At 54.8% G+C, this 22800-nt stretch overlaps 3 protein-coding genes across 3 annotated transcripts; 1 reads left to right on the top strand and 2 right to left on the bottom strand.

The window, feature by feature from the left end:
- Window positions 1-132: 132 nt before the first annotated feature.
- Window positions 133-6523, bottom strand: NCLIV_001520 (eukaryotic translation initiation factor 3 subunit C, related; the record flags this gene model as incomplete). The annotated part of the gene is made up of 10 exons (XM_003879650.1): window positions 133-433; window positions 751-917; window positions 1240-1329; window positions 1589-1895; window positions 2164-2542; window positions 2980-3116; window positions 3515-4491; window positions 4830-5119; window positions 5388-5565; window positions 6422-6523. The coding sequence occupies 10 exons, from the start codon at window positions 6521-6523 to the stop codon at window positions 133-135; spliced, it is 2928 nt and encodes a 975-aa protein (XP_003879699.1).
- Window positions 6524-10936: 4413 nt separating this feature from the next.
- Window positions 10937-12457, bottom strand: NCLIV_001530 (hypothetical protein; the record flags this gene model as incomplete). The annotated part of the gene is made up of 3 exons (XM_003879651.1): window positions 10937-11673; window positions 12133-12386; window positions 12453-12457. The coding sequence occupies 3 exons, from the start codon at window positions 12455-12457 to the stop codon at window positions 10937-10939; spliced, it is 996 nt and encodes a 331-aa protein (XP_003879700.1).
- Window positions 12458-12647: 190 nt separating this feature from the next.
- On the top strand, window positions 12648-18722 carry NCLIV_001540 (putative PH domain-containing protein; the record flags this gene model as incomplete). Its single annotated transcript, XM_003879652.1, has 13 exons — window positions 12648-12737; window positions 13041-13137; window positions 13332-13447; window positions 13903-14076; window positions 14533-14623; window positions 14932-15065; window positions 15299-15477; window positions 15694-15814; window positions 16243-16304; window positions 16771-16904; window positions 17327-17379; window positions 18052-18100; window positions 18394-18722. 13 exons carry the CDS (start codon window positions 12648-12650, stop codon window positions 18720-18722), a joined length of 1629 nt encoding a protein of 542 aa, XP_003879701.1.
- Window positions 18723-22800: the final 4078 nt, after the last annotated feature.

Consider the following 22800-nt stretch of genomic DNA (forward strand, 5'->3'; position numbering starts at 1 on the left):
CAAACAGCTCAGTCAAAGCCCAGTGATATCTACACGCACACCCGTACAAGTGCACACATGCCGAGTCCATATCGCTTAACGTTTGATCGTCTTTTTTTTGCTAGACGCATGTCGCCAGTCGAGAGGACGCGCTCAATACTTTTGTCGCGCGCTCCACCTGTCGCCCCCGCCGGCGCCCCAGTTCCCGCCCTCGCCGCGATCGCCCATCCAGCCTCGGCCGGCGCCTGCGCGAAGACCTCCGCGACCCCGTCCCCGACCTCCGCGGCCTGCACCCCGACCGGGCCCGAAGCCCCCGCGCCCCCCGCGCCCGAAGCGCCGGCCCCCAGGGCCTCCTGGGCCGCCGTCCCCTTCGCGCTCGCGGCCGCCCCACCCGAACCTGTCGCCTTGGCCGTCGCCCCGCATCTGGAAGCGACGGTCGTGAGAAAGGGCGAACCTGCACACACGCGCGCGCAACAGACGAGTCGACAGGCAATGACAACGCGCAGATCGACGCTCCCTAAAAAAAGCAAGTGACCTACCAAACCGACACGGGTCACATGGAAGCTTCACGGCGAAAACGTATGCACAACTGCATATATATATGTATATATATATATATATATATATATATATATGGGTGCATATACATAGGTATATATATATATATATATATGTATAGGTATGTGCGCGTATGTGCCGAGGTGGAAAGAAACACCTGCCAATCGATACGCTTCGTCTTGTGGAGGGTGGATGTGACACTAGCCTGCTTACTTTGGATTCTTCATGTTCAAGGTCAATTCATTCTGCTCCACAGCGTTGTTCACGTTCTCTGCCAGCGTCGTGGCGAGTTGCTGGAGACGCGTGCGCTCCACGCGGCTAATGAGAATGAACTGGCTGCTCTCATCCCAACTCGCGTGGATTTCCTCGTTGATCATCATCTGCAAACACCCATGAAGAACGAATTCTTTCGCACATTCCAGCTGCCACAGATCCGCGCAGGCCAGGAACCATTTCCAGAATCGAAAATGATAGACACCCAAGACGCAAGCCCATGAGGACAACGACATAGCCGCCATCCTGTCCAGAAATATTCAAGAATACCCTAAACAGCGTTGCTGCCTACGCACCAGAATGGGCCGCCGAACCAGTACATAGGCACCCCTGTATACAAACGAGGGGACAGCCACACTTGAAGGCATTTGCCTCTAAAAGGTCGGAGTCCTTTCTCCCTCTGAACGGTTGTTGTGGGAAAGAGCGTACCTTGCTAACAATGGAGTGGACGGTACTCTCCGGGAGCTCGAACATGCCGCACAACTGCGAGATGGAGAAGGAGTCGTAGAGCGTCAGATACTGAAGGGAAAAACACACACAGGCTCGATTTGCATAAGAAGATTTCTCTCAAAGCGGTGACGCCGGAGATGCACGAGCAGGACGCGATGTGGACTCGCGCCGGCCCGCATTCACATTTCCTCGGAGAAAAACCTTTTCCTGCAAGTCTCGTTTGCGACAGCAACACGGAGCGTTTCGGCAGGCCCCGCCGCGATCGAACTTGAGTCTGAGCTTTCTCTATTGGGTGTTGTTCTCGCTTTTTGTCAACAGGTGGACGTACTGTAAAGATGTAGGTGCGCATGGCCTCCTGCTTCACTTTCTTCTTCAGCATTTCCTGGATTTCCGTGGCGTTCATCAACTTCTCCCAAATGCCGAGACTGAAGATGAACCGGCAACACTCCTTCCAGTCGCCTCTCTGAAGAGCTTTCGTCGCCGCCATCACAGTTTCGCGCGCATTCTCCGGCGGGCCCAGAAACGCTTGCTTGTCGTAGGTCTCCAGCATGCGGCGGAAGTGCTTGCTGATCGGGCGCTTCCGGTGTTCGTACGGATCGTGCGCCATGTGGGGAACTTCAATCAACATCGCGCAGCTGAACAATCACACACACACGCACACGCAACATTGTGTAAGTTCTCGGGTCTTTGGTGGCATCTAAATCTTCGCTCTGTACAAATGCATATATGCACTGGACTGTTTTGCGTCTCTGCCTTTCCGCGTTTCTCGACGCCCGTTTCTAGGCAACCCAGGACGTACAAACGCATCCCCCGCATAGAATCGCATCACTCGCGATGTGGCCGATTTCCAGCCAGCCCCCCCCCCCCCCCCTGGCGCACAGCTTGCTGCGAGGTGGACCTTACATGTTGTGGGCGCCTTCTATGAGCTCCATGCTTATGTGCATGTGGTAGGGCAACAGGCGGCGCTTCTCGGCGCGCTCCTGCTCAGGCGTGCACTCGACGTTCTTCAGGTTTGAGAGTCCCTGAGCCAGCAACTCCTTGTGCTTCGGGCAAACTTCGGACAGGCACGCATGCGCCTCGTTGATGCGCCCGTTACGGAAGGCGCACAACCCCAACTGGACCAGGTCACGGTTGTACAGAATCTGAGTCTGCGTGTCCGTTTGGAGAGCCAGCTCTTGCATGTTGGGCGTGTGGAGCAAGTCGCGCGCCTTGTAGAAGTCGTCGTGAAGGGCTCGGCTGTACGCCAGATGCAATAACGCGCGCGTGCGTTCGCGCGAACTCTCTGCAGAGACAAAAAGGAGAGCCGCGATGGTGCGCGGGAGAAGACGCCGTCGCACCGACAACCGACTCAAACGGGGAATCGGGACGGACGCGCCGAACCTGCCGCGCCAACGAAGCACGCCCGCCTTCAGAAAGAGCCGTCACAGACCCACGCAAGTTCCGTTTCCCAGGAAAAACACTTCTTTCTGGACAGGCCAAATGGACAATTACACGCCCAGCGACGAGCCCGAACCGGCGGATGTATGCAGATATATTCACGCATTCATATATATTTATATATGCATATATATATATATACGTTTGTATGCGTGTATATGTGAATACAGATATGGATGCACGCGCCGAGGTTGTTTACATTTCCGAGCAGATGAGCGGGGTAGAAATACGAAGGCCTCGAGGGGCGTTGTGCGTTGAGGCGGAAAGCTCTGAGAAACTCACCCGATTCGAAGACGATGTTTGTCAGTTTCTCGACGAAATCGGACGGTTTGGTGTTTTCGTCGGGAAGGTGCTCCGCCACGTCAGCGGGCACGCGCTTGCGGACGAGGTCCCACATGCTTGCTGCAATCGTGTCATGCCTGGAGAAACCGCAGTGCGAGGAACAAAAGAACGGTCTCTTTCGTGTTTGGAGATGCACGGACTCGCGTGAACCTCTTGAGCTCTCCCACTCCCCACATGCGCAAAGAAAACCCAGAGCACGTCCCCGAGCCGTCCTGCGGCGCGGCCAGAGCTAGCTTTTTGGAGACCTTCGGCCCGTTCCCCACTCCGGTATCCGCCAGAGACACCCCGGAGCCCAAAAGTCTTCAACTCGCCAGGACATCGCTTCTCCATCAACCCGCAGCGACGAAGCTGGATCCCCCCCCCCCCCCCCCGCGTCCTTCCCCTTCTCTCCTGATCGAGAGTCCGTGACCCAGACTGCATCTGTTTTCCCAGTTCGTTTGTTCCCGTTCCCTATTCTTCACCCGGAAGCGCCTACTTGTAGTGCATGTGTTCGTTAATGCGGAGTGCGAGAGTCGCCGCCTGCGGCTTGGACTGGCAGTCCGTGAGGTGGACCCAAGCGCGGCAGAGGACGGCCATCATGTCGACGCTCTGGCCGAGTCGTTCCTTGTATTCCTCCGAATGGACGTCGGTGAACTGGAGACTCTTCATCAGTTCATCGTCGAGTCGCTCGACGAAGCTCGTGAGAATGCCTGAAGAGACCGCCTGGGCGTCTGGCGCCGCGAGGGCGGCATCGACGGCGTCTGTGGAGGCCAAGATTGTGGGGACCAGGACGTAGAGCGACGCCTGCTCGGTCTTCCCGCTTTCTCGCGCCTTCCTCACGCCTTCTTCCAGGTGGCCGAGGACGCACTCGAGTTGGTGGTAAACATCCAACCAGATGGCGCTGCTCAAGCATGCAAACACGCCGCTGGTCGTGTCGAATTCCGCGCTAATCAGGTGACCCAAAACCTCCAACTCGCTCTGGGGCCCCACGAGAGCCGCGAGCTCCGCGAGGCGCTTCAGGATCCTCGTTTGCTCGAGGCGGTCGACTCCGCGGCGGCCGCGTTTCTCAACCACCATCTGGACTCGCTTGCGAATCACGTCGGCGTTCAGGTCACTCGTGTCAAACAGACATTCCATGTCCTTGATCGAGAACTCGGCGGCAGCGCCTTCGCCCCGAGGTGTCGAGACGCCATCGTCCTTCGTCTTTGAAGAGACGCGCTTCGTCTTCTTCTTCTCCTTCTGCTTCCGAGACTTCTCGCCATCCGAACGCAAACCCCACTTCGCCATCGCCGCCTTGTGCTTGTCCGTCTCCTCGCCCGAAGACAACGACGAGGCCTCCGAATCCGACCACTCACTGCCCTCGTCTGAATCCTCCGAATCGTCGTCCTTCGCCTTCCTCTTCGGCTTCTCATCTTCGCTGTCTTCGCTCTCAGACGACTCTGAGATATCCGACAAGTCGCTGCTGTCATCCGACTGAAGAACCACAAAAACACACCATACTCCCTCGCTTCACACATGCAAACATGGGCATATACATACAGGCATCTGTGCATAAATACACACTCATACACATATACATATACATACATATATACATGTGCGTGTATGCATGCATGGTACAGACTGAAGCTGACCACGAGTGGTTTCAAAAGCGTTGACATGCACAGATCTGTCAAGATTTGTGGGCTGATCATGGCTCTGCTCGTTTCCGGGGATTTGAAACAGCAACACGTCTCTCACGCGCGGCGGCTCCCGAGTCTGCCTCTTCGCAACCTCTCTCGTTGAGGCGTTCGGATCTTTTCGAAACTTACATCGAAGCCGTCGTCATCATCGCTCTCGCTGGACGCGAATTGGGAAGGGTCCGCTTTGCATGCGTCGACTTTTTCTTGCCACTGCTCGTTGGTCTTTCGGACTTTCGCACGCAAGGTGTTGAAGGCGGTGGCTTTTGCCTTCGAGAGCTTTTTGAAGGCTTCCTTGTCGCGGTGTTTCTCCTCGAGGAACTGTTCCAGCTCGACGATGATGCGCACGAAGAAACTCGGCAAACCCTCATGCTCGACAATCTGCTGAGACTTCTGCAAGCAGCGAACCAGGCCTTCGTAGTCTGCAGGAGAGACACGACTCGGAAGCGAGACGCACGACACATCAGAAAAAGGGGCGAAAAGGCAAGAAAGACACAGGGACATGGGAAAACCCTGAATCCTCGTCAGCGCGAGCGGGGAGGCAGACTGGGGGGACACACGCGGAAACCCCTCGCCCCCCACCCGCTCCTTGGGAGAGAGACAGAGCTCCGAAAACTGTGACAGGGATCTGCACATCGCGAGGGTATGGGGCGGAGAGGAGAAGATCTTCAGATTTCCCTGCTCGCTTACCTTTGTAGAGTTCCGAGAAATCCGCGATTTTCATGTGGTTTTTCATTTGGCGAATTGTCTCTCGCATGGCAGTCCAGCGTCTATCCTTCAGAGACTTCACCACGCGCCCGCCTTCGTCATCGCTGCTGCTCGTCTCCGCTGCAGCCCATCGCGAGGCCACGACGGGGCGGCGGGTCGTCTGAAAGAGAGAAAGGAAAGAGGAGAAAGTTTCTTATGCGCAGATTTTCTTCCGGTTAAGGATTGACACTATGCATCCAAAACGGAGTAGACGCAGGAACAGCGGCTTCGAGGAAGAGGTTGCGTCTTCATGGCGGTACAGACACACTGATTTCGAGACAAGGGAAACGCGCACGCCACACGGTTTCTTTGCACGGTGAGCCCTCACAAGGAGACACCCTCAGGCAGGCAGGATTGGAAGCCTCCTGCACATCTCGTTATCCAGACGCAAACAAGAAAAGAAACCGTACGTCGATTTAAAACGGGAGAGCGGAAGCAGGTCTAGGCCCCGGACGGGGACCGAGAGGACAAGACAGGTGAAGCAAGCTGAGACGCAGGAGAGGGAGACGCGAAGATTGTTTGTTGCATGGGACGAACCACAGCCAAAGAGAAAAGCGGAGAAAGGGAAGACGGACGCTGCGCCCTCCGTTCGTGCTCGAGACAAACGCGAGACGTGGTGGTCAAATCGAGTGGCTTCCAACAGACACGCCGGAGACACCACGGCTCTGACAGAAAGACGCCCCACGAACTTGGTTAGGAGAGCCTCCTCGCCGCTGCATGCGGAGTTGAATGGAAAACAGACAGAACTCTGACAGGGTAGAGCGCGAATTTTCTTTTTCTCTGCGGTGGCTCAGAGAGAACTGGAGAAGGCCCCAGAAAGACACAGTCTGTGGGGGGAAAACGTTGGCGGACGGGACGAAGAGAAAAAAGAAAAGGCAGCAGAGTGTCTCTCCTTTTGGAGCAGTCACTCAGAGCTGAACGCGAGAACCCGAAGAAAGTTGGGTGAAAAAGGCCAAGTTTCCCCGCCGAAGATTTACCTCGCCAAGTTGAACTTGTTCCTGTTCTCCCTCGGAGTCGGACGAGGAGAACCCGGACTCCTCAGAGTCGTCGCTGCCTGCCGCCCAGAATTTCGACTGCATCTTGAAAAAAGAAAAAGAAAAGGGGGAAAAAGAAGAGACAGAGACGATGCCTCTTCCTTCTCTTTCTGGTTTGGAAGAGGTGCTCCAAGGAGAAAGTACCCTGGAGAAGGAAAAGGGGAGGGGAACAGAACGGGGGTTCCCTACGCCGGACGTGTTTGTGAGAAGATTTTCCTTTTGAGAGACGAAGGAGTTGCTTTCTGCTGAAGACGTAACGAGAATCTAAAGGGAGATGGAGCGACGTGCCGAGAGAAGAAGAGAGACCGAAAACAATACACAGAGACAGGGTGGCTCTCAGACGGGTCCGAAACGGGGAGAGACCAGACGGAAAAACTGGAAAAGAGCCGACGAGACAGGACCACAAGAGAGAGTGCAAGAAGCACAAGAAAGAGGAAAAAGTAGACGAGAGTCTGGCTGACCCCAAAACGTTCCCTCCACAACAGCAGGGGCGAGGAAGACGAGAGAGCCACGCGTTTTTTCGCTGGGAGGGAAGAAGATGGAGGAGGGGGGGCTGCTGCGTGGTTCGCACAGACCTCGAAGTTTCAACGGTTTAGACTGGAGAACTTGCCTCTCTCCCTCTGGATTGAGTTTTTTCGGGGTCTCCTTTGCTTCCTCCCCTACACATTAAAGGCTTTTCTCCAAAACCCGTCGATGGACACGAAAGAGGAAAACACCCCTTCTTCCCACAGAGCAGCGGGCGGGCCGAATCTCCGTGTATAAGCCGACGCCGGCGCTCTCCCCACAACAGGGGAGACACACAGCAGCAAAGAGACACACACGCAGAAAATTTTGTGTGGCGACACGCGGTGCCTTCGCGGAGGCATGCGCTTCTAAAAAGCGCATCTTGGCGATTTGTCTTCTTCGTGCCTCTCTCTGGACTCTCGGGGATGTCGTCTCCTCGCGGTGTGCCGTTTTCTTTGAATCACCGCAGACAAAAAGTGGAGATGCGTGTGTCTGCTTCGCTCGGGCCCGAAAACGCGGTGCGTGACAGTCGAAGTACCTGCACATTTCCGCGTGCAAAAGTGAGTACGTTTTGACCATCCACGTCTTTCCCTGTGCGCGAGGTCGACTTTCACACGAGGGGTCCACACTGGGCTTCTGTTTGAGAAAGGCAGAACGCGGGAGGGCGAGGCGGCGACGCCAACGTAGCGGGGAGGCACTCTGTGGTCTCGGAAGCAAGCTCTGACCTGGCTGAGGAAAACGGCCCTTGTGCGAGAACCAGCGGGGGGTAACGCGGATGTGCGCAACTTTGGGAAATCCCTGCAGTAGGAGAAAGTCTAGGACAGCGATTCACTGGAAAACAGGCGTCGCCGCCGAGGCTCTGCTCTCGGTCACAAACAGCCCTCGAGAGATTGTGACCAATCTTCGACTGGGACGGAAAGAAGGCGAATCAAATGGGGGGGGGGGGGGGGGGATTGCTCTCTTTTGGGGGGCGACTTCATTCAGGATGAGCCTCCTCTCTCAGCGACGCCCATTCCTTCTCTTCTGAGTTAGAAGCGAGTTTTTTCCGCGCCGGCTGCCTCAGGCCCTCTAGGAAGGCGACAGCTGAGAAAAGTGCAAAGAAAAGCTCGGTCTCTTCGACGGTTCTTGCTTTTGCCTCGGCTGTCGAGCGCTCAGCGGGACTCTTGGCCCGTTTCCGTGGCGTCGAAATCTCCCCAGATGCACATTGTGCCCTCATAAAAGACGCAGCTGCGTACTTGCCGTTCCACACACAGTGACAATCGAGCCGTCGATGCTGCTTTCGCCACGCCTCTATGCAGACTGTTCGGAGCCAATTTAGCTTGTAAAAGCCGTGCTCTTGGGATCCGCACTGCGGTCGCGCGTGACTCTGGGCCGAGCTCCGTTTCTGACGCCGGGTGTAACGCACTCGGACTCACCGGTCTGCGGGTGACCCATGCGGAAACACTCGCGAGGAACACACAGGCAGACTTGCTGGACATCCCCGGCTCTCCCACAAGGCTGCTCCGTAAGTCCAGCGCTCCCCCCGGAGCCTAGTCTGAGAGGATAGACGACCAAACTGGAGACCGACCGTCTCAGCTTGGCAGAAAAAACAGCGAGGCGCCTCTGCTTGGTTAGCCACTCAGTCAGGTACAGCAGGAAAGTTTCTGCGAGGAACTTGGAACACCCAAGCGACTCCGCAGAAGGTCAGCGAACTCGTGGAACCAGATGGAAACCCAAACAAGCTGGGCGGCTGCTCCGGGGGCGGAAAGTGCCGCCCTAAGACGGCGACTGACGCCAAAAACAGCGAGATAGCCTTTCCGCCGCATGTAAACTTTCCACAGTTTTGCGCGTGAAAAAAGAGAGCCCTGGGACTCTCGATTTTCGCACATTCGAGGTGGGCCGCGCGCGTTCTCGGACCCCTGTGCCGATTCCCCGCGGCGTTTCGCCAGCTTTCTTCCACTGGCAGCGACGAGTGTTCAAGAGGCAGAGAAACAGCAGGAAAGGAAAACCACCGCTGAGGCAGAGCGGAAGCCCCGCTCACAGGGCTGCATTTCCACGCCTTTCGGTGTCATCGGCGACTTTTGAAATGCAGCTCAGGAGCGCGCCAGTGTCGGGCACAAACTGCCTGTGCTCTTTGCAAACCAAACAGGGTACAACCGGAATGGGATATAGTCACAGGAAGCCGCGGCATCCATGTGCAGTACTCGCTTACACGCATTTAGTTATTCATGTGTTCGTGTAAACGAGCATTTCTTGAGAGGTGTGCGTGCAGGAAACGCGACCTAGAGAAATCTGTCGTCGGATTCCACAAACGCCGCCCGTACACAGGACACCCTCTCGCTCTCTCAGACTCTACCGTATGTAGAGAGACGCATGATATCTCTGGAACAGGCTCCTGTGTGAGATCCCAGGGGAAATTGTTTTTGCGCTGTCCCCTAACTGTCTCGACATGGATCTAGCTGCCCGAGACGGGGGATGCGCACATCTTCAGCCGGCGCCTTCGTCTCGCTGTTTTTCACCGTGGAACTTTATTTCTCTTCACCTGGGGCGAACCTCTTCCTTCTTCCTGTGTTCCGGGAGGAGTACGGCTATTTTTTTGCCCAGTTGTTGCTTCTCTCGGTTTCTCCCCTCCCGAGGTGACCCCAGCAGACATCCAACCCGAGCGACTGAGGGCTTCAATCCGGCGCGTCTCTCTTCCATGCTCGCAAAGCAAGCAAGAGGGCGCAAAACTCTCCGGCCAGTCTCAGATTCTTCTCTTTCCTACGTTCTTGTCTCTCTCCGTCTCTACTATCGGATCGCGGTGAACTCTCCACGTGTGCTTTTCCGCCCGTGCCCGTTCCCCGCATTCTTGGTGTGTCTATCTTTCCTCGGCTGGCAGCTCAGAGAGCCAGGGTGGAAAACGCGGGCGAATCCGAGGCCGCGTGGCACAGACTGGAGAGGAAAAAAGCGACGTGCAGATCTGAGAAATCGCTCGGTATCGCTTTCTGCTGCCGCATTCTTGGCGGACGACGCTTGCCGTTTCGACTTTCTTGCGCACACGTCTCTGCTACCCAGACTGGCAACACAGCGCCCGACAGCGCGAGATCGCTGTTCCCGGGTGACCTTCGCTTCCTGGAGAGAGCTGTGGAAAACTCGATTTCTCTCTCTTCCCGCGAGCTTCTGCAAAACCCGCGAGGCTTCTTGTCCTTTCTGCACATTTCTCCGCGCACTTCTCGTTTCGACGCTCCAAGGGAAAAAACACGGCAGCCGTCGACTCCCGGCACGTCGGCTACCTCGGCTCTGAGTAGCAAAAAGGTGCACATGCATGCGGAGTGCCTTGTCTACGAGAACTGGCGGTCTCTCTGAAATTTCTATCAACCTCTATCCCCATTTTTAAAAGAGAGATGCTCTTGGCGCTCGCGTGTCGGCGTACACACTAGCTTGCCGTTGCCGCATTCGATCGCCCCCTGGACTCCCATCTCTGGGGCTGTACCTACACCACAGCGGCTGCGGCTTCTTCCACACACACTGCCTGCCGTCTCTCCGTTTCCTTCCTCGTCAGTCCAGAGACGCTTTTCACCAGGTCGAGCGAAGAGAGAAGAGAGAGTCGACGGTTGGCGACGAGCCGGCGCGCGGGTCTCGGGAGGGCGGGAAACGGAACGCGGTCGAGTGGACGAAGAAGCGCCAACTTTTGCGAACGTGACAAGTAATCAAACAGCTCTCTTCAGAAGGCAAAGTGGAGACGAGACACATGCAAGGAGACAGCAAGCGTGAGACGGATTGAGGCAACATGGCTAACCAAGAGGAGCAGACGTCCCTGTCGGGAGAGAGTGAGAAACGGACTGACGACGCTTTGCCGCAGAGTGCAAGTGGAGAAGGCAAACGTGAAGACTTCTCTTCGCCTCCATCCTCTTCCTCGTCCCTCCCGGCCTCATCTGCTCCTTCCTCACCCTCTGCCGCGCGGCCCCCGCACTCGGGTTCTTCATCTCTTTCCTCTCAATCTCCTCCCTCTGCTCCCTCATCCCCTCCCTCTTCTGCCGCTTCATCTTTTCCAGCGTCTTCTGCCTCCTCCGGTCTCGGTCCTTCTCCTTCTGTCTCTTCGTCTTCGTCCTCCCCTTCTGTCTCTTCGTCTTCATCCTCTCTCTCTGTCTCTTCGTCTTCATCCTCTCCTTCTGTCTCTTCGTCTTCATCCTCCCCTTCTGTCTCTTCGTCTTCATCCTCTCCTTCTGTCTCTTCGTCTTCATCCTCCCCTTCTGTCTCTTCGTCTTCATCCTCTCCTTCTCTCTCTTCGTCTTCATCCTCTCCTTCTCTCTCTTCGTCTTCATTCTCTTCTTCTACCTCCTCTGGTCTCGGTCCCTCTCCTGCTGCTACCCTGCCTTCGTCTTCATCCTCTCCTTCTCTCTCTTCGTCTTCATCCTCTCCTTCTCTCTCTTCGTCTTCATTCTCTTCTTCTACCTCCTCTGGTCTCGGTCCCTCTCCTGCTGCTACCCTGCCTTCGTCTTCATCCTCTCCTTCTCTCTCTTCGTCTTCATCCTCTCCTTCTCTCTCTTCGTCTTCATTCTCTTCTTCTACCTCCTCTGGTCTCGGTCCTTCTCCTGCTGCTACCCTGCCTTCGTCGTCATCCTCCCCTTCAGTCTTCTCGTGTTCATCCTCTCCTTCTGTCTTTTCGTCTTCGTCCTCTCCTCCTGTCTCTTCGTCGTCATCCTCTTCTTCTGTCTCTTCGTCTTCATCCTCTGCCTCGTCTTCTCCCACTTCATCCTACCCTCCTGCCCCATCTGCTGCGTCTTCATCTTTCGCCTCAGCCTCTCTCGCTGCTACTCTGTCTTCTTCTCGTGCGTCCGAATCGTCCCCTCCTGTGCCTCCGCCGTCTCTGCTTCCCGAGGGAGTCAGCGTGTCCCTTCCATCAACTGAGGCACAGCAAACTCAAGGCGCCTCTGCGCCAACCCCAGCAGCTGTGCCTGGGCAACCTTCCCCGCCGTCTTCGTCTCCCGTTCTTCGCGAGAGGCGCCTCTCGTTTCAGCACTCGCCGGATGTCCTGTCCTTTCCTCCAGGCAAGGATGCCGCACAAGAACAGGCCCTCCTTGTCGACTCTCTCCAGTCTCGGCCTCGTTCTCCCCGCCCTTCTGCCTTCTCTCCACCTGAAGAACAAGAAACAATTGTTCCTTCCCCCGAACAGGCTGTAGTCCTCTCACCGTCTTCTGCTTCTCCATCTTCAGCCTCTCCATTTTCAGCCTCTCCGTCTTCAGCCGCTCCGTCTTCAGCCGCTCCGTCTTCAGCCTCACCGTCTTCAGCCTCTCCGTCTTCAGCCTCTCCGTCTTCAGCCTCTCCTTCTTTTTCCTCGAGTGTCTCAGCTCCGGATGCGTCTGCTTCTCCGACTTCTTCCGTGCGCCCTTCGGCGCTGTCTCCTGGCCTTGCGGATTCTTCGCAGTTCGGTGTGGAGTCTCGCCTGGGTGTCGATTGCTCGACAGCCGAGCGCGAGAAAATGCGGCAAGAAACGCGGAGTCGCTCCTACGCCATGGCGCGGCCTCGCTGGTCTCAGGGACCGTTTCTCGGCTCTCGAGGCGCTGCGGTCTCTGCGTGGAAGTGGGAGAGACCGAGTCGGGAGGCGGCGAACTGTGCGGGTTTTGAGAGGCAAGGGCCAAGCACGCAAGACGAAAATCCCAGCCCGTTCAGGCTCGAGGAACGAACGACAGGGAGACATGGAGACATGGGAGAGACTGACAGCGACGAGGAAGCAGAAGGCGAAGTCCTTGAGTTCTGTGGCGAGAGCTTCGACTCACGAGACGACCTGCTCATGGTAGGCCGCTCGGCTCCGAATCTCGAGAGTCCGAAGCGTGTGCGGGAAAAGTGATTTTTCCCGGGGCAAACAACAGACACGCATAAAAGAGCAAACTCCGAGGGGTGCGCAGGTGTCCATGCACAGCTGTACAGATCGAGGAGAAAGGGACGGCAGGTACTCGGTCGCTGGAGCGGTGACCCGAAGGCGGAAACCGGGTTTCTGGAGTTCGAGAATCCGACAGAAGAGGCAGCTGAGTCGTCCGATGTGTTTCTTCTGTTTTAATTTTATTTTGTTCGCACCCTTCCCCTGCGCGTACCACAGGGTGACGAATCTGAAGAGCTGTTGGACGGAGAGCCCAGTGTGCGTGCCGTCGAAGACGAGGATAGCAGTCCAGAGACGGCTGCGACCGAGACAGTCTGTAAGCCCTGAGTTTGGTTTCTCTCTGTTTTTCGTTAAGGCGGAAAGCACGAGTCCCAGAGAGTAGCCGGAGCAGAGGCTCGTGGCGTGGCCCGCGGCGTCACGACAGAGTGAGGACGGCGCAAGAGGTAGTTTCCCGCGTGTCTCACGTGACGTTCTTCCAGCTTTTCCTGCTCTTTGCTGGTGCCTTTTCAGTATCCCCGGAAGATGCACTGTTCGAAGGTGGGGTGCATCCGCGGAGAAGAACTGCATCCGACGACTCGGTCGCTGCGTTGCAAGAGTTCACTTTCCTCTACCAGGCTGCTCTCAGGGTAAGAAAAGAGAGAGACAGGGAGAAAACCGGGAAGGAGGGAGACCAGGAACCCGGACATAAAGCACTCCGACATTCCGGGTTCAACTGGAAGTGGGGCTGTGTGCCGCAAAAGGGTTCCGTTGTTTGACGCGTGCGACTGTCACTGTCCAGAGAGTCACAGACAGCAGGAGACAGAGAAGCACTTCCCCCCCTGAAACGCGTCTAGGATATCCCGTGTTTTAATACTTCCTGCCGCTTGTCACCTTCTGGGCCCCTGGATCAGGCTTCTCAGAAGCCGCCGAAAAGTACTCGTGAGGTCATACACTGTGAGACGCGTTCCCGGCCGCGGGGGACCAACCTCGGGGCAAGAACGCGAGATGGTGAAGGCATGGGTCTCTCTCCAGTCCCCTTGGAGTGCACGGAGCCGCACAAACAACTGCCTCCCTCGCCTGGTTCGTGTCTGTGTCTTGCCAGAAAAGAGGGATTTCGTGTTGCGGCTATCTGAAGAAACGGAGCCCCAACCGGCTGGTGGGATGGCAGCGCCGCTGGTTCGTCCTGAAAGACAAGAGGTTGCTTTACTATCGACAGCCGGAAGACCGCACCCCCGCCGGGCGTATCGATCTGGAGCTCGTCAAAATCAAAATCCAGGTAAACGCAGAACACGACGCCTGCAGTTTTTGGGGTTATGTTTGCACGCATGCGCATGCGCACACGCCTGTGCTTGCCGCGTGGACAAAACGTTTTCTCAGACATACCCATGAATTCCCCCGACTCACTGGCGCCACGGGCCCTAGCAACTTCACTCAGGGCGGCTACTGCCTGCTTATATGTATGTTTATTATATGTTTATATATATATGTTTATATATATATCTATATATATATATATATATCTACTTATATTTACATATATATATATATATATATGTTGGAGAGTCCTGAGTGTATGTGGTCAGGCGCGTTCATCTGTCTCGGTCACTTTTTTTCTGCGCGGGTGTTGCCGCATGAATCTGTTCAAACGTCTCTTTTTTCTGCCTGCACATACCTAGGTAGTGATTTTTTTCGTTTTAGTCACGAGTTTGTGGCGTGCGTGATTCCTGTGCAGTGTCTCTGGAACCCCCGACAGTTCCACGGCGGTCTCCTGTGCCGGAGCGGCAGCATGCTGGAACCTCTGACGCCGGGGTACTCTGCTGCAAGTGCGTCGAGAGGCAGAGAACGCGTTTTCTCTCAAACGACGAGTCGCGCCTCGCACGCTCTCCGGTCACATCGTTTGCGACAATCAGAAACGGAGCAGAGAGGGGCGAAGCGCCTTCGTTCAGCGCGGTAGAGTCCGGCACATCTGCTGACTCCGCAGGCGTATCTGTAGGGGACGCCGTGCGTTTTTGCATGTGTCTAAGAGCAGATACATCCGTGTGCACGCATGCAACTCAATGCAGAGCCCCACAGTGTGTCCATCGATGTCAACGGCGAGGGTCTGGTCGGTCGTTTCCTTTCGATTTCTCAGCCGGATGGATGGAGTTGCTTTGCTGCGGAAGTGGCCCGAAGGGCTCTCAGCTCCTGGTAGCCGCAAACGACTTACAGGAGGAAGTGCGATTTCGACTGAAGCCTGTTGGGTGCACGCGCGTGTTCGAACTCGCTGTAAGTCCTTCCTCACTTTCCTCGCGTACACCTGACGCATGCAAGGACGTGTCGAGCCGATGCAAGACGCTACCGCTTCCGGTCTTGCGAAGTAACGACGCGAGCTGGGTCGCCTCCCTCCGTATGCTTTCCCGCGCCTCGTTCCCGGCGTCTCTTCACTCTTGTCTGCATCTGAGTCTTTGCTATCGCTGCGCTCTCTCTGTCCTCTCTCTGTTCTCGTGCTGTGCTCCCAGGGTCCGTACGTGGAAGTCGTGAATTGGATCGACAAGCTGAGGCAAGTGGTGAAGAGCTGCCACGTGTCGCGACACTATGTTCGCCGGGTGGCGCAGCAGCGGGGCTTCTGGAAGGTGGAGAGGATTTCTCCGGATAAGTTCGAGGAAATCGTCGATACAGGGGACATCATTTTGTTCAGGTACCGCTTTCGCCTGGGGGTGGGGACTCTTCAAAGTCGAAGAAGGCACCTGTCTGCTCGCCTCTCCTGTCGGCTGGTTGCTGTCGCCGTCGCCTCATAGGCAAAAGAGTGGGCGAAAGAATGTCCGCGCAGTGAGAGAGGGTCACGCAGCGAACGCTGTCTGTACACCTCAGAGCGGGTCCAGGCCGCGATTTTGCGTGTTCCCCGTTTTTTCAGAACCAAAAAGTTCCCCGCGCAGCTCCAGCGTGCAGTCACGCGCGGGCACTACGATCACGTCGGCATGATGCTCAGGAATCAAGACAAGGATATCTTCATCCTCGAAAGCATGGGGGATACCGTAAGGAAAACCGCAAAACAGCGACCGCGGAGATTCGAACTCTGCCGCTACCCATAGAGAGGAGGAGAGGCTTTGATCTGTGATGCCGGCCCATCTCCGTTTCAAATGTATATATTTAATATGTATATATGTATGTATATATTTATATGTATATGCATGTGTATCTCGACAGAGACACACATGTATATCTCGACAGAGACACACATGTATACCTCGACAGAGACACACATGTATATCTCGGCAGAGATAGATGTGAGGGAAGATAGATGTCGGTGCCGCTGCGAGAAGAGGAGAGAACAGACGCTATTTTGTGGCGGTGCTTAGGCGGTCCCTTTGTTTGTGTTGACATATATGCTGTGCTTAGGTTTCTGGTTCGGGGCGAGTCTGTGGATGTATACGTTTTCCTTCTTGGATCTGTGCGTTTTCAGGGAGTGATTATTACTTCGTGGAAGACTTTTGTCAAGGCCAAGTGGTACACAGCCTATCGCAAGTAAGATTGCTTCTCTTCTCAGAAGCCTTCTCTTTTCTGTCTTCCTCTTTGTCCTCTCTTCGGATAATCTTCTCTCTGGCCTCGCTCGAGTTCTCTGTTGAACAGCAGCTGTGCGCGAGAAAGAACCGCTTCGAGAGGACCTTCGAAGCTGACCGCTTTGTCTTTCGCGCCTCTGCGATCTTCCGGAAATTCTTTTTTTCCCGTCGGTCTCTCCTGTTTTTTAATCTCGTGTGGACCTGAGGCGAGTGACGGCGCCTCATGTGGCAGCCCATCTTTCCACGCCTTCGCGCACGCAGGTGCGTGCGAAAACATGTGATGCACGCAGTTTCTGTTGAAAGGGTACCCTGCCGCGCGCGCCTCCCACTGTTCTATGCAGGCATATGCATCGGTGGAAGACGCACAGACACACACCTGTATGGCGGGGCGTTTCTTTCTTTGATGTCTCTTTTCTCTCGATCGTCCCTAGAGTGGTCCTGCGTCGCCTCCGGTGGTCCAGACAGCCAGAGAGCTTGTCTCGACTCCTCGCCTTTCTTCAGAAGGTTGTTGGCAGAAACTACGAACTCACGTTTTCGAAATTGTTCGCAACTGGCGTTGCACCTGGTGAGAGAAGGGGGAAGCCGTTGGCAAAAAAATACAGGCACAGACAGAAAGAAGCATCTTTCTGCGAGACAGCGTCTCTGTCCCTGGTGTGCCCGGCACTGGGCGCGACCGTCTTGCGAAAGGGATCTGGTCTCTACGCGCATGCACGGCCGCTCTTTTCCGATGGACTTGAGCAACGGGAGCCCCGTTAGAGGTTGCGGAGATTTGCGCGCGCAAAAAATCCATGCACCTACATATACCGTTATTCCAAGGGAATGTAGCAGCTCCCCTTACAATATATATATATATATATATATATATGTATATATATGTGTACATATGTGTGCGCATGTACAGGGGTGTGTAGATAATATGTGTGCAAATGTACACACCAATGTCGTAGACAGCCGATCCGTTGACCCCTGGCTTCCTGTGTTCCCCAGACAAACCAGACAAAGGTTATTTTTGCTCGGAGCTCGTCGCGGCGGCTCTCAAGGTACGATGTCGGCACAGACAAGAAAAAGCAGCGCATGCAGAGCGGAAAGAAAGCATGTGTCTTTCCAGAGAGCAGAAAGAGCGCCGTTCCTCATTCGGGTGTAGGCGATCGAAACCGTCGTGCGTCGGGTTTTAGCTCCGGCGCGCTAGGCGCTTGGGTGTCAAGAGATTATTAGTCGTTGGTCTGACACAGCCTGTCGAGCTTTGTCACGCGGCCTGACGAACATCGAACGCAGTCGGAGGTTTGCATTCGATTTGACAGACGAATTCGAAAAGACGGCCCAAGCCAGGGGTACGGCGATCGAGAGGTGGCCTGGTCGACCGCGAAGTACTGGTGTCAGTCTGCCTCCGTATAGATAGTTGAATCTGCGACGTATATGAATACATGTAAAATGTAGACAGCCCTTGTTATATCCGTGTACATTTCAAAGGAAATTGAAGGTGCATATATGGCGTTGCATGCATGCATGCCTTTAAAATGCGTATGTGCACCTGCATCTCTCGAAATGGACAAGTTTTTGAGGTGGTTTATGTTCACCCCGGTCACTTTCTTTCAGTTAGGGGCATGCGGAAAAGCTGCTGGTGACGTGAGGCCTTTAAAAAGGCGGGCGTTTTTTGTGTTGACAAAGTTTTTGGATCCACTTTCGCACATGCGCCTCTGTCTTCTCTGCAGGAGATTGGTGCACTGCCGGAGGACACTAAATGCGCACGCTACTGGCCACGTAAGTCCCCGTATAAGTCGTGCGTTTTATCGCGCTTGCATTCAATTTATCAGTCCGCGTGAACACCATGCGTGAAGGAGGTCATGCCGCGACTTTGGCCGGAACTGGATCCAAGTGCAGATATCTACCAAATTCAACACGGATACATGCACAAACATATATATACAAGCATATATATACAAACATATATATATATATATATATATATATCTGCGTGTGCTTTTGGAGTGTATCTGGACATTGCGCTCATTTGCCTTTTTGGTCGTGTTTTCTGGCGGCGTGCGGTCTCTCAGACACTTTCGCGGCAGGCAGCGCGCTGAAGTTGAGTGAAGGCTTCGAGTTAGATGAAGAACTTTTGGTCGACTTTTGTCTCCGGTCGAAGGCACGGAAACGCCATGGCCCGAAGAAACTGGAGGGGCGTACAGTCCCTCTTCCAAAACCTCCGTTGCAGGAGGAGCTGACTGACACTGACCGCGTGCCTTTGCCGCCCGACACTGGCAGACTGAACTCGTTCTTGGGCTGTGCGAGTGCTGTGGGGGAAACGGAGGCGCCGCTTGAAGAGACGCCGTCGCGCGTGAATGAGGCGGAACTGCACATAGGGGAGGAAATGCAAGTGGTTTGAGAGAGAAGCGGTGGGGAAGGAGCGAAGGGAACGACACGAACGGAAACTGACGCGCTGAAAAGAGGTAAAGGGTTCTCGGTATCGCAGACCGAGAAACTAAGGGACGCGTGCAGGTTTAAAAAGAGATGCACGAAGAAGGCAAAGACACCTCTATATAGAGATTTATACATGGGCACGCGCGCGCATATATAAAGGAAGCGTTCGCCACGCGTGCATTTGCATAACTGAATGCATGCATCTGTAGTTGTTGACAGGCACACGTTTTATTGCGTTTTGGCAGGGTATCGCTGAGGCATTAGTCACGTAGAAGGTGCCACGTGCCTCTAAGGGAGTAGCGCTCTCTGCATGTGCGGCCGGGGATGTGGGCAGGCCAGGGATCACGGATGGTTTACAGGTCCGCACCGCACATGCAGATGAATGAGATCTGCATGCACATAGAGGAGGTGAAAAAATACGAACGAGGCGCCTGCAGGCACAACACGGTATACAGACAGGTCCATATTAAGGAAGATGCACTTACACAAATGTAGATCCTTCCTTGTACTGGGTTGCCTCTGTGTGTCCTGAGGCGTGTGCCCATGCAGAACATGTACGCATGCATATAGTCCGTCCGTTGGCATGTGCAGTTCGCTTTTTTTCGAGGTGCATTTCTTCAGTGGAAGCGGTGTTTGGAGAATTTAGGCCTGGGAGACCGGATGCGTCCAAAACTGAAGTACTCTAACCCTTATGCATTTGAAGCGTTTCGAAGCCTCGGGTTCACGGATGCCCCTCGTTCGCTGAAATGATGAGTCACAAGATGAACGAGTGATTCCGTTTGGTTTTTTTCAGTTCAATGCAGATCGAGACTTAATTCGGTGAGCGGGGCAACGTGTAGTCTAGCGCAGGGCGAACGCATGCGACGAAAGCGCCATTCGTGTCGAAGTTCCCAGAGGTTCGCGTGTCTCTGTATCTCATATCCCCAATCGTATGTTTATGTGAACATAGGAGGAAGGAACGAGACTGTTTTTTTGCCGGTTTGAGGCCGGCCGCTTCCTGGAGCCTGTCTGATGCAAGTTTCGGGGGGAAAGGTTCCCGCCCTCCACGTCTCCGCAAACCTTAGTGTGCAGTGATATGTGTCGTGTTTTCTCCCTTTTATAGAATACAGGCAAGCGCGTGCATGTGCGTAGTTCATTAGAGAAGCGCGCTGCTCCGTCGGTACTGTTGTCTGACTAGGAGTACGCCAGGCACCGGGGAAGACAGCCACTGTGCCTACTCTAATGTTTGTAACAGTGCTTTGTGTCGCGACATCGATCTGTGAAAGCGACGCACTTCCATGTGTCTGTGTCGAGTTATAGGTGTAACGCGCGTAGATGTGTGTTGGAAGTGTCGCAATTTTGTGTGCACGCAACACTGTATGTGGATATCGGCGGCTATGCAACGGATGTGTGCCAGAGGCTCTTTGGTGTGGATATCTGATGTCTGAATGTTTTTTTGGGAACAATTCTTTTTCTTTGCCATGATTCTGGGGGAGGAGACACTCAGGTGGCGGCTGAGCACCAAAGACCACTTTTGTTAGTAAAAAAGTACGAGTAGGTGGCGGGCACTTGCACAGGGCGAGGGACTTTGTGATGGACCACGCTGACTCAAGTGTAGTCTTTCTACAGGGAGCAGGACAACTCTTTCCGCTACTATAGGTAAAATGATGTACACATACCTCTTCTTCGATAGGATCTGTAGGTGTTCATGCACATACGTACACATGTTCGTGTATGTGTCGAGGAGATGTGTCATGCGCCGAACTTTCTGTGAAGACGCCGTTTACCGCTTTTAAAAAAAATGACAAGTTTGCCTGCAGCTGAGCTTGGCCAGCGTCTTGCTCCTCCCTCCTGCACACTGCCGCGTAACGGAAAGAAACAGCTCTTCGACTGAAACCGCTTGGTTCCTGATTCCACACCCCGGCTTTTGCGCAGTTTTGGTGTGCCTGCCTCACTTCACACTCTTCTCAAAAACTGTCTCGCTTTGCACCGCGTAGAGAAACGGGTGTCGACTCGAGGGCGGAGCGTTTCCCTGTTTTCTTCGAAGCCAGCAGGATCGAGTACCCCACCGAGGACCACAACACACGCTTATTTATATATTTCTCTAGGCTGGTGAATACTGGTATCGATGCGAACATAGCAATGGTCCTGGAAAATGTACCCTGGCGGGTCCAAGTCCAGCATGACTCGGGATCCTGACTGTTACCGCCCATCGAGGCCGTGCTTCATTTTGGCATATTCATTCAGCGTTCCCCGCTAAGATGCCGTGATTATTCAATCCCTGTAGAGGACGAACTCGCTGTGTACTTGCATGCAGAAGTGGCTGCTAGGCTGTGCTGATCGTAGCGGCGCTTTGTTCCCCCTCTCTATAACTTGTCGCTACAGAGCGAACGGCACCCCCGATGGATGAATCTCTAGAACCTGGCGGGATGGCGTTTTCGACAGAAGATGTGAAACCGCTTCTCCAGAGGGTTGTTCGTGGAAACCAATGCGTCAATTTTCGAGGGCTTTTCGAAAAGGGTGTCGACACCCCCTAAGACGGTCCTGGGGATTCGATATTTCATCCACCGCAGTTATGCTTGTCGACATACGCGCCGAGGTATCGAAACACGCGTCACACCAAAGAGCACGGTGAAAAATAGACACTCTGGCGTGAGAACTGCGAATTTCCTGGATTACGTGCTTTTTGGAGGGGTATGTGTGCATCCGTCTACAGAACTCGGTGTGCGAGAGTGTGCATACGTGGTGCGATCTTGCGAAACAACTGAGTTTGTGCCAGCACACGTGGCTTGCGACTCCCGTGGTGGGAGTTGCAGTGGCTGTCCTAGTATTGCCTGTGTCGCCGCATTTTAAAGTGCACACATTTTTCACTTTCTTGGGGGAAAACCGTCTGTTTGTGGATCGTTTGCGGGGTGTATGTACACCTTTCTTGTTTGACGCTTTCTTGCTAACTGTGAAGAAACCAGCGTTTTCGCGCCAGTCGACAGCCACGGGCAGCTGGCGTGTGCAGCGTGGCAACCCCCCCCATTTGGGTCCCATTTTTGTCTTCGTATACGTTGTTCTGTTGTGTGCCACACCGCGCCGGTGCAAATTCCGTGTTTTTCGCCTTTCTTTGTCGAAGTTTCCGTTGTTTTATGTGTTGCCACCGGAACATATGCACATTGGCGTTTTCACCCGTTCTAGCCTGTGGCACCTTCCCGCGAGCCGAGTCTCGTTGCGTGCCCGCCAGAGGCGTTCGTCTCTGCCTGTTTCCCGTGCGCGCCTGTTTGCCTCAAAAACACCCTCCGCTCTCTGTACACAGCGACGCCCGGTTTCGCGGCGCGACACCCTTCTCACGTCAGTTGAGGTGTCTAGGAACTGATTTTTCGCCTTTTCGCTCGGATTTTTGGCGCGCAGGTCGTGCATTTCGTGGAACATCCGCTGCGGACCCCCGCTCGCTGTTTCTTGTAATCACCAAACACCCGGCGCGACAACGGCTAGGTTTTTGCCGCACCGCCAGCTGCCCTCCGTCCACTCAGCGCCGCTCCACCCCCCCTCCCCCACCTCCCCCCGTGTAGACTGTCCAGCACCACGAGACGCGAGCAAATCCCCAGTTCGGATTCACTCGACAGTCTCGCGAAAAACGGATTTTCTCCAATTTCCACCGAAAAACTGCCACGTAGACGAAAGGGAGAAAAACCAAGTGTGTGCCCTTCTTTTCGCATTTCCACACTGTAAAGGTATCTCTTCTTCACCCGTCTCGCTTCTAGGTGTGTGTATCGTACCAGCACTTGAGTGCATGTCACCAAGCGCGTGTGTTGGCGTTTGAAAGAGCCTTGTCCCGTGGTCCCTCTCTCGCGGGGTTGCTCTCCAGATTGTTTCTCTTGGCATTCTTCGGTGCTGTGGTTTCCGTCGCAAAGACATCGGCTGCAGTCTCGCCGTGGCCCCGCTCCCCGTCACACGCACGGCTACACACCGGTTTTCCGTGTCTTCCCGTGACTCCCCTCCACGCACCCACCTCCCACACCTGACAGTGTTTGCTCGGAAAAAAACGCAGTTCACCTTTTTCCAGGTTTCGTGCATTC

The sequence above is a fragment of the Neospora caninum genome, chromosome Ia, assembly GCF_000208865.1.
Source record: "Neospora caninum Liverpool complete genome, chromosome Ia".
Classification (NCBI taxonomy): Eukaryota; Apicomplexa; class Conoidasida; order Eucoccidiorida; family Sarcocystidae; genus Neospora; species Neospora caninum.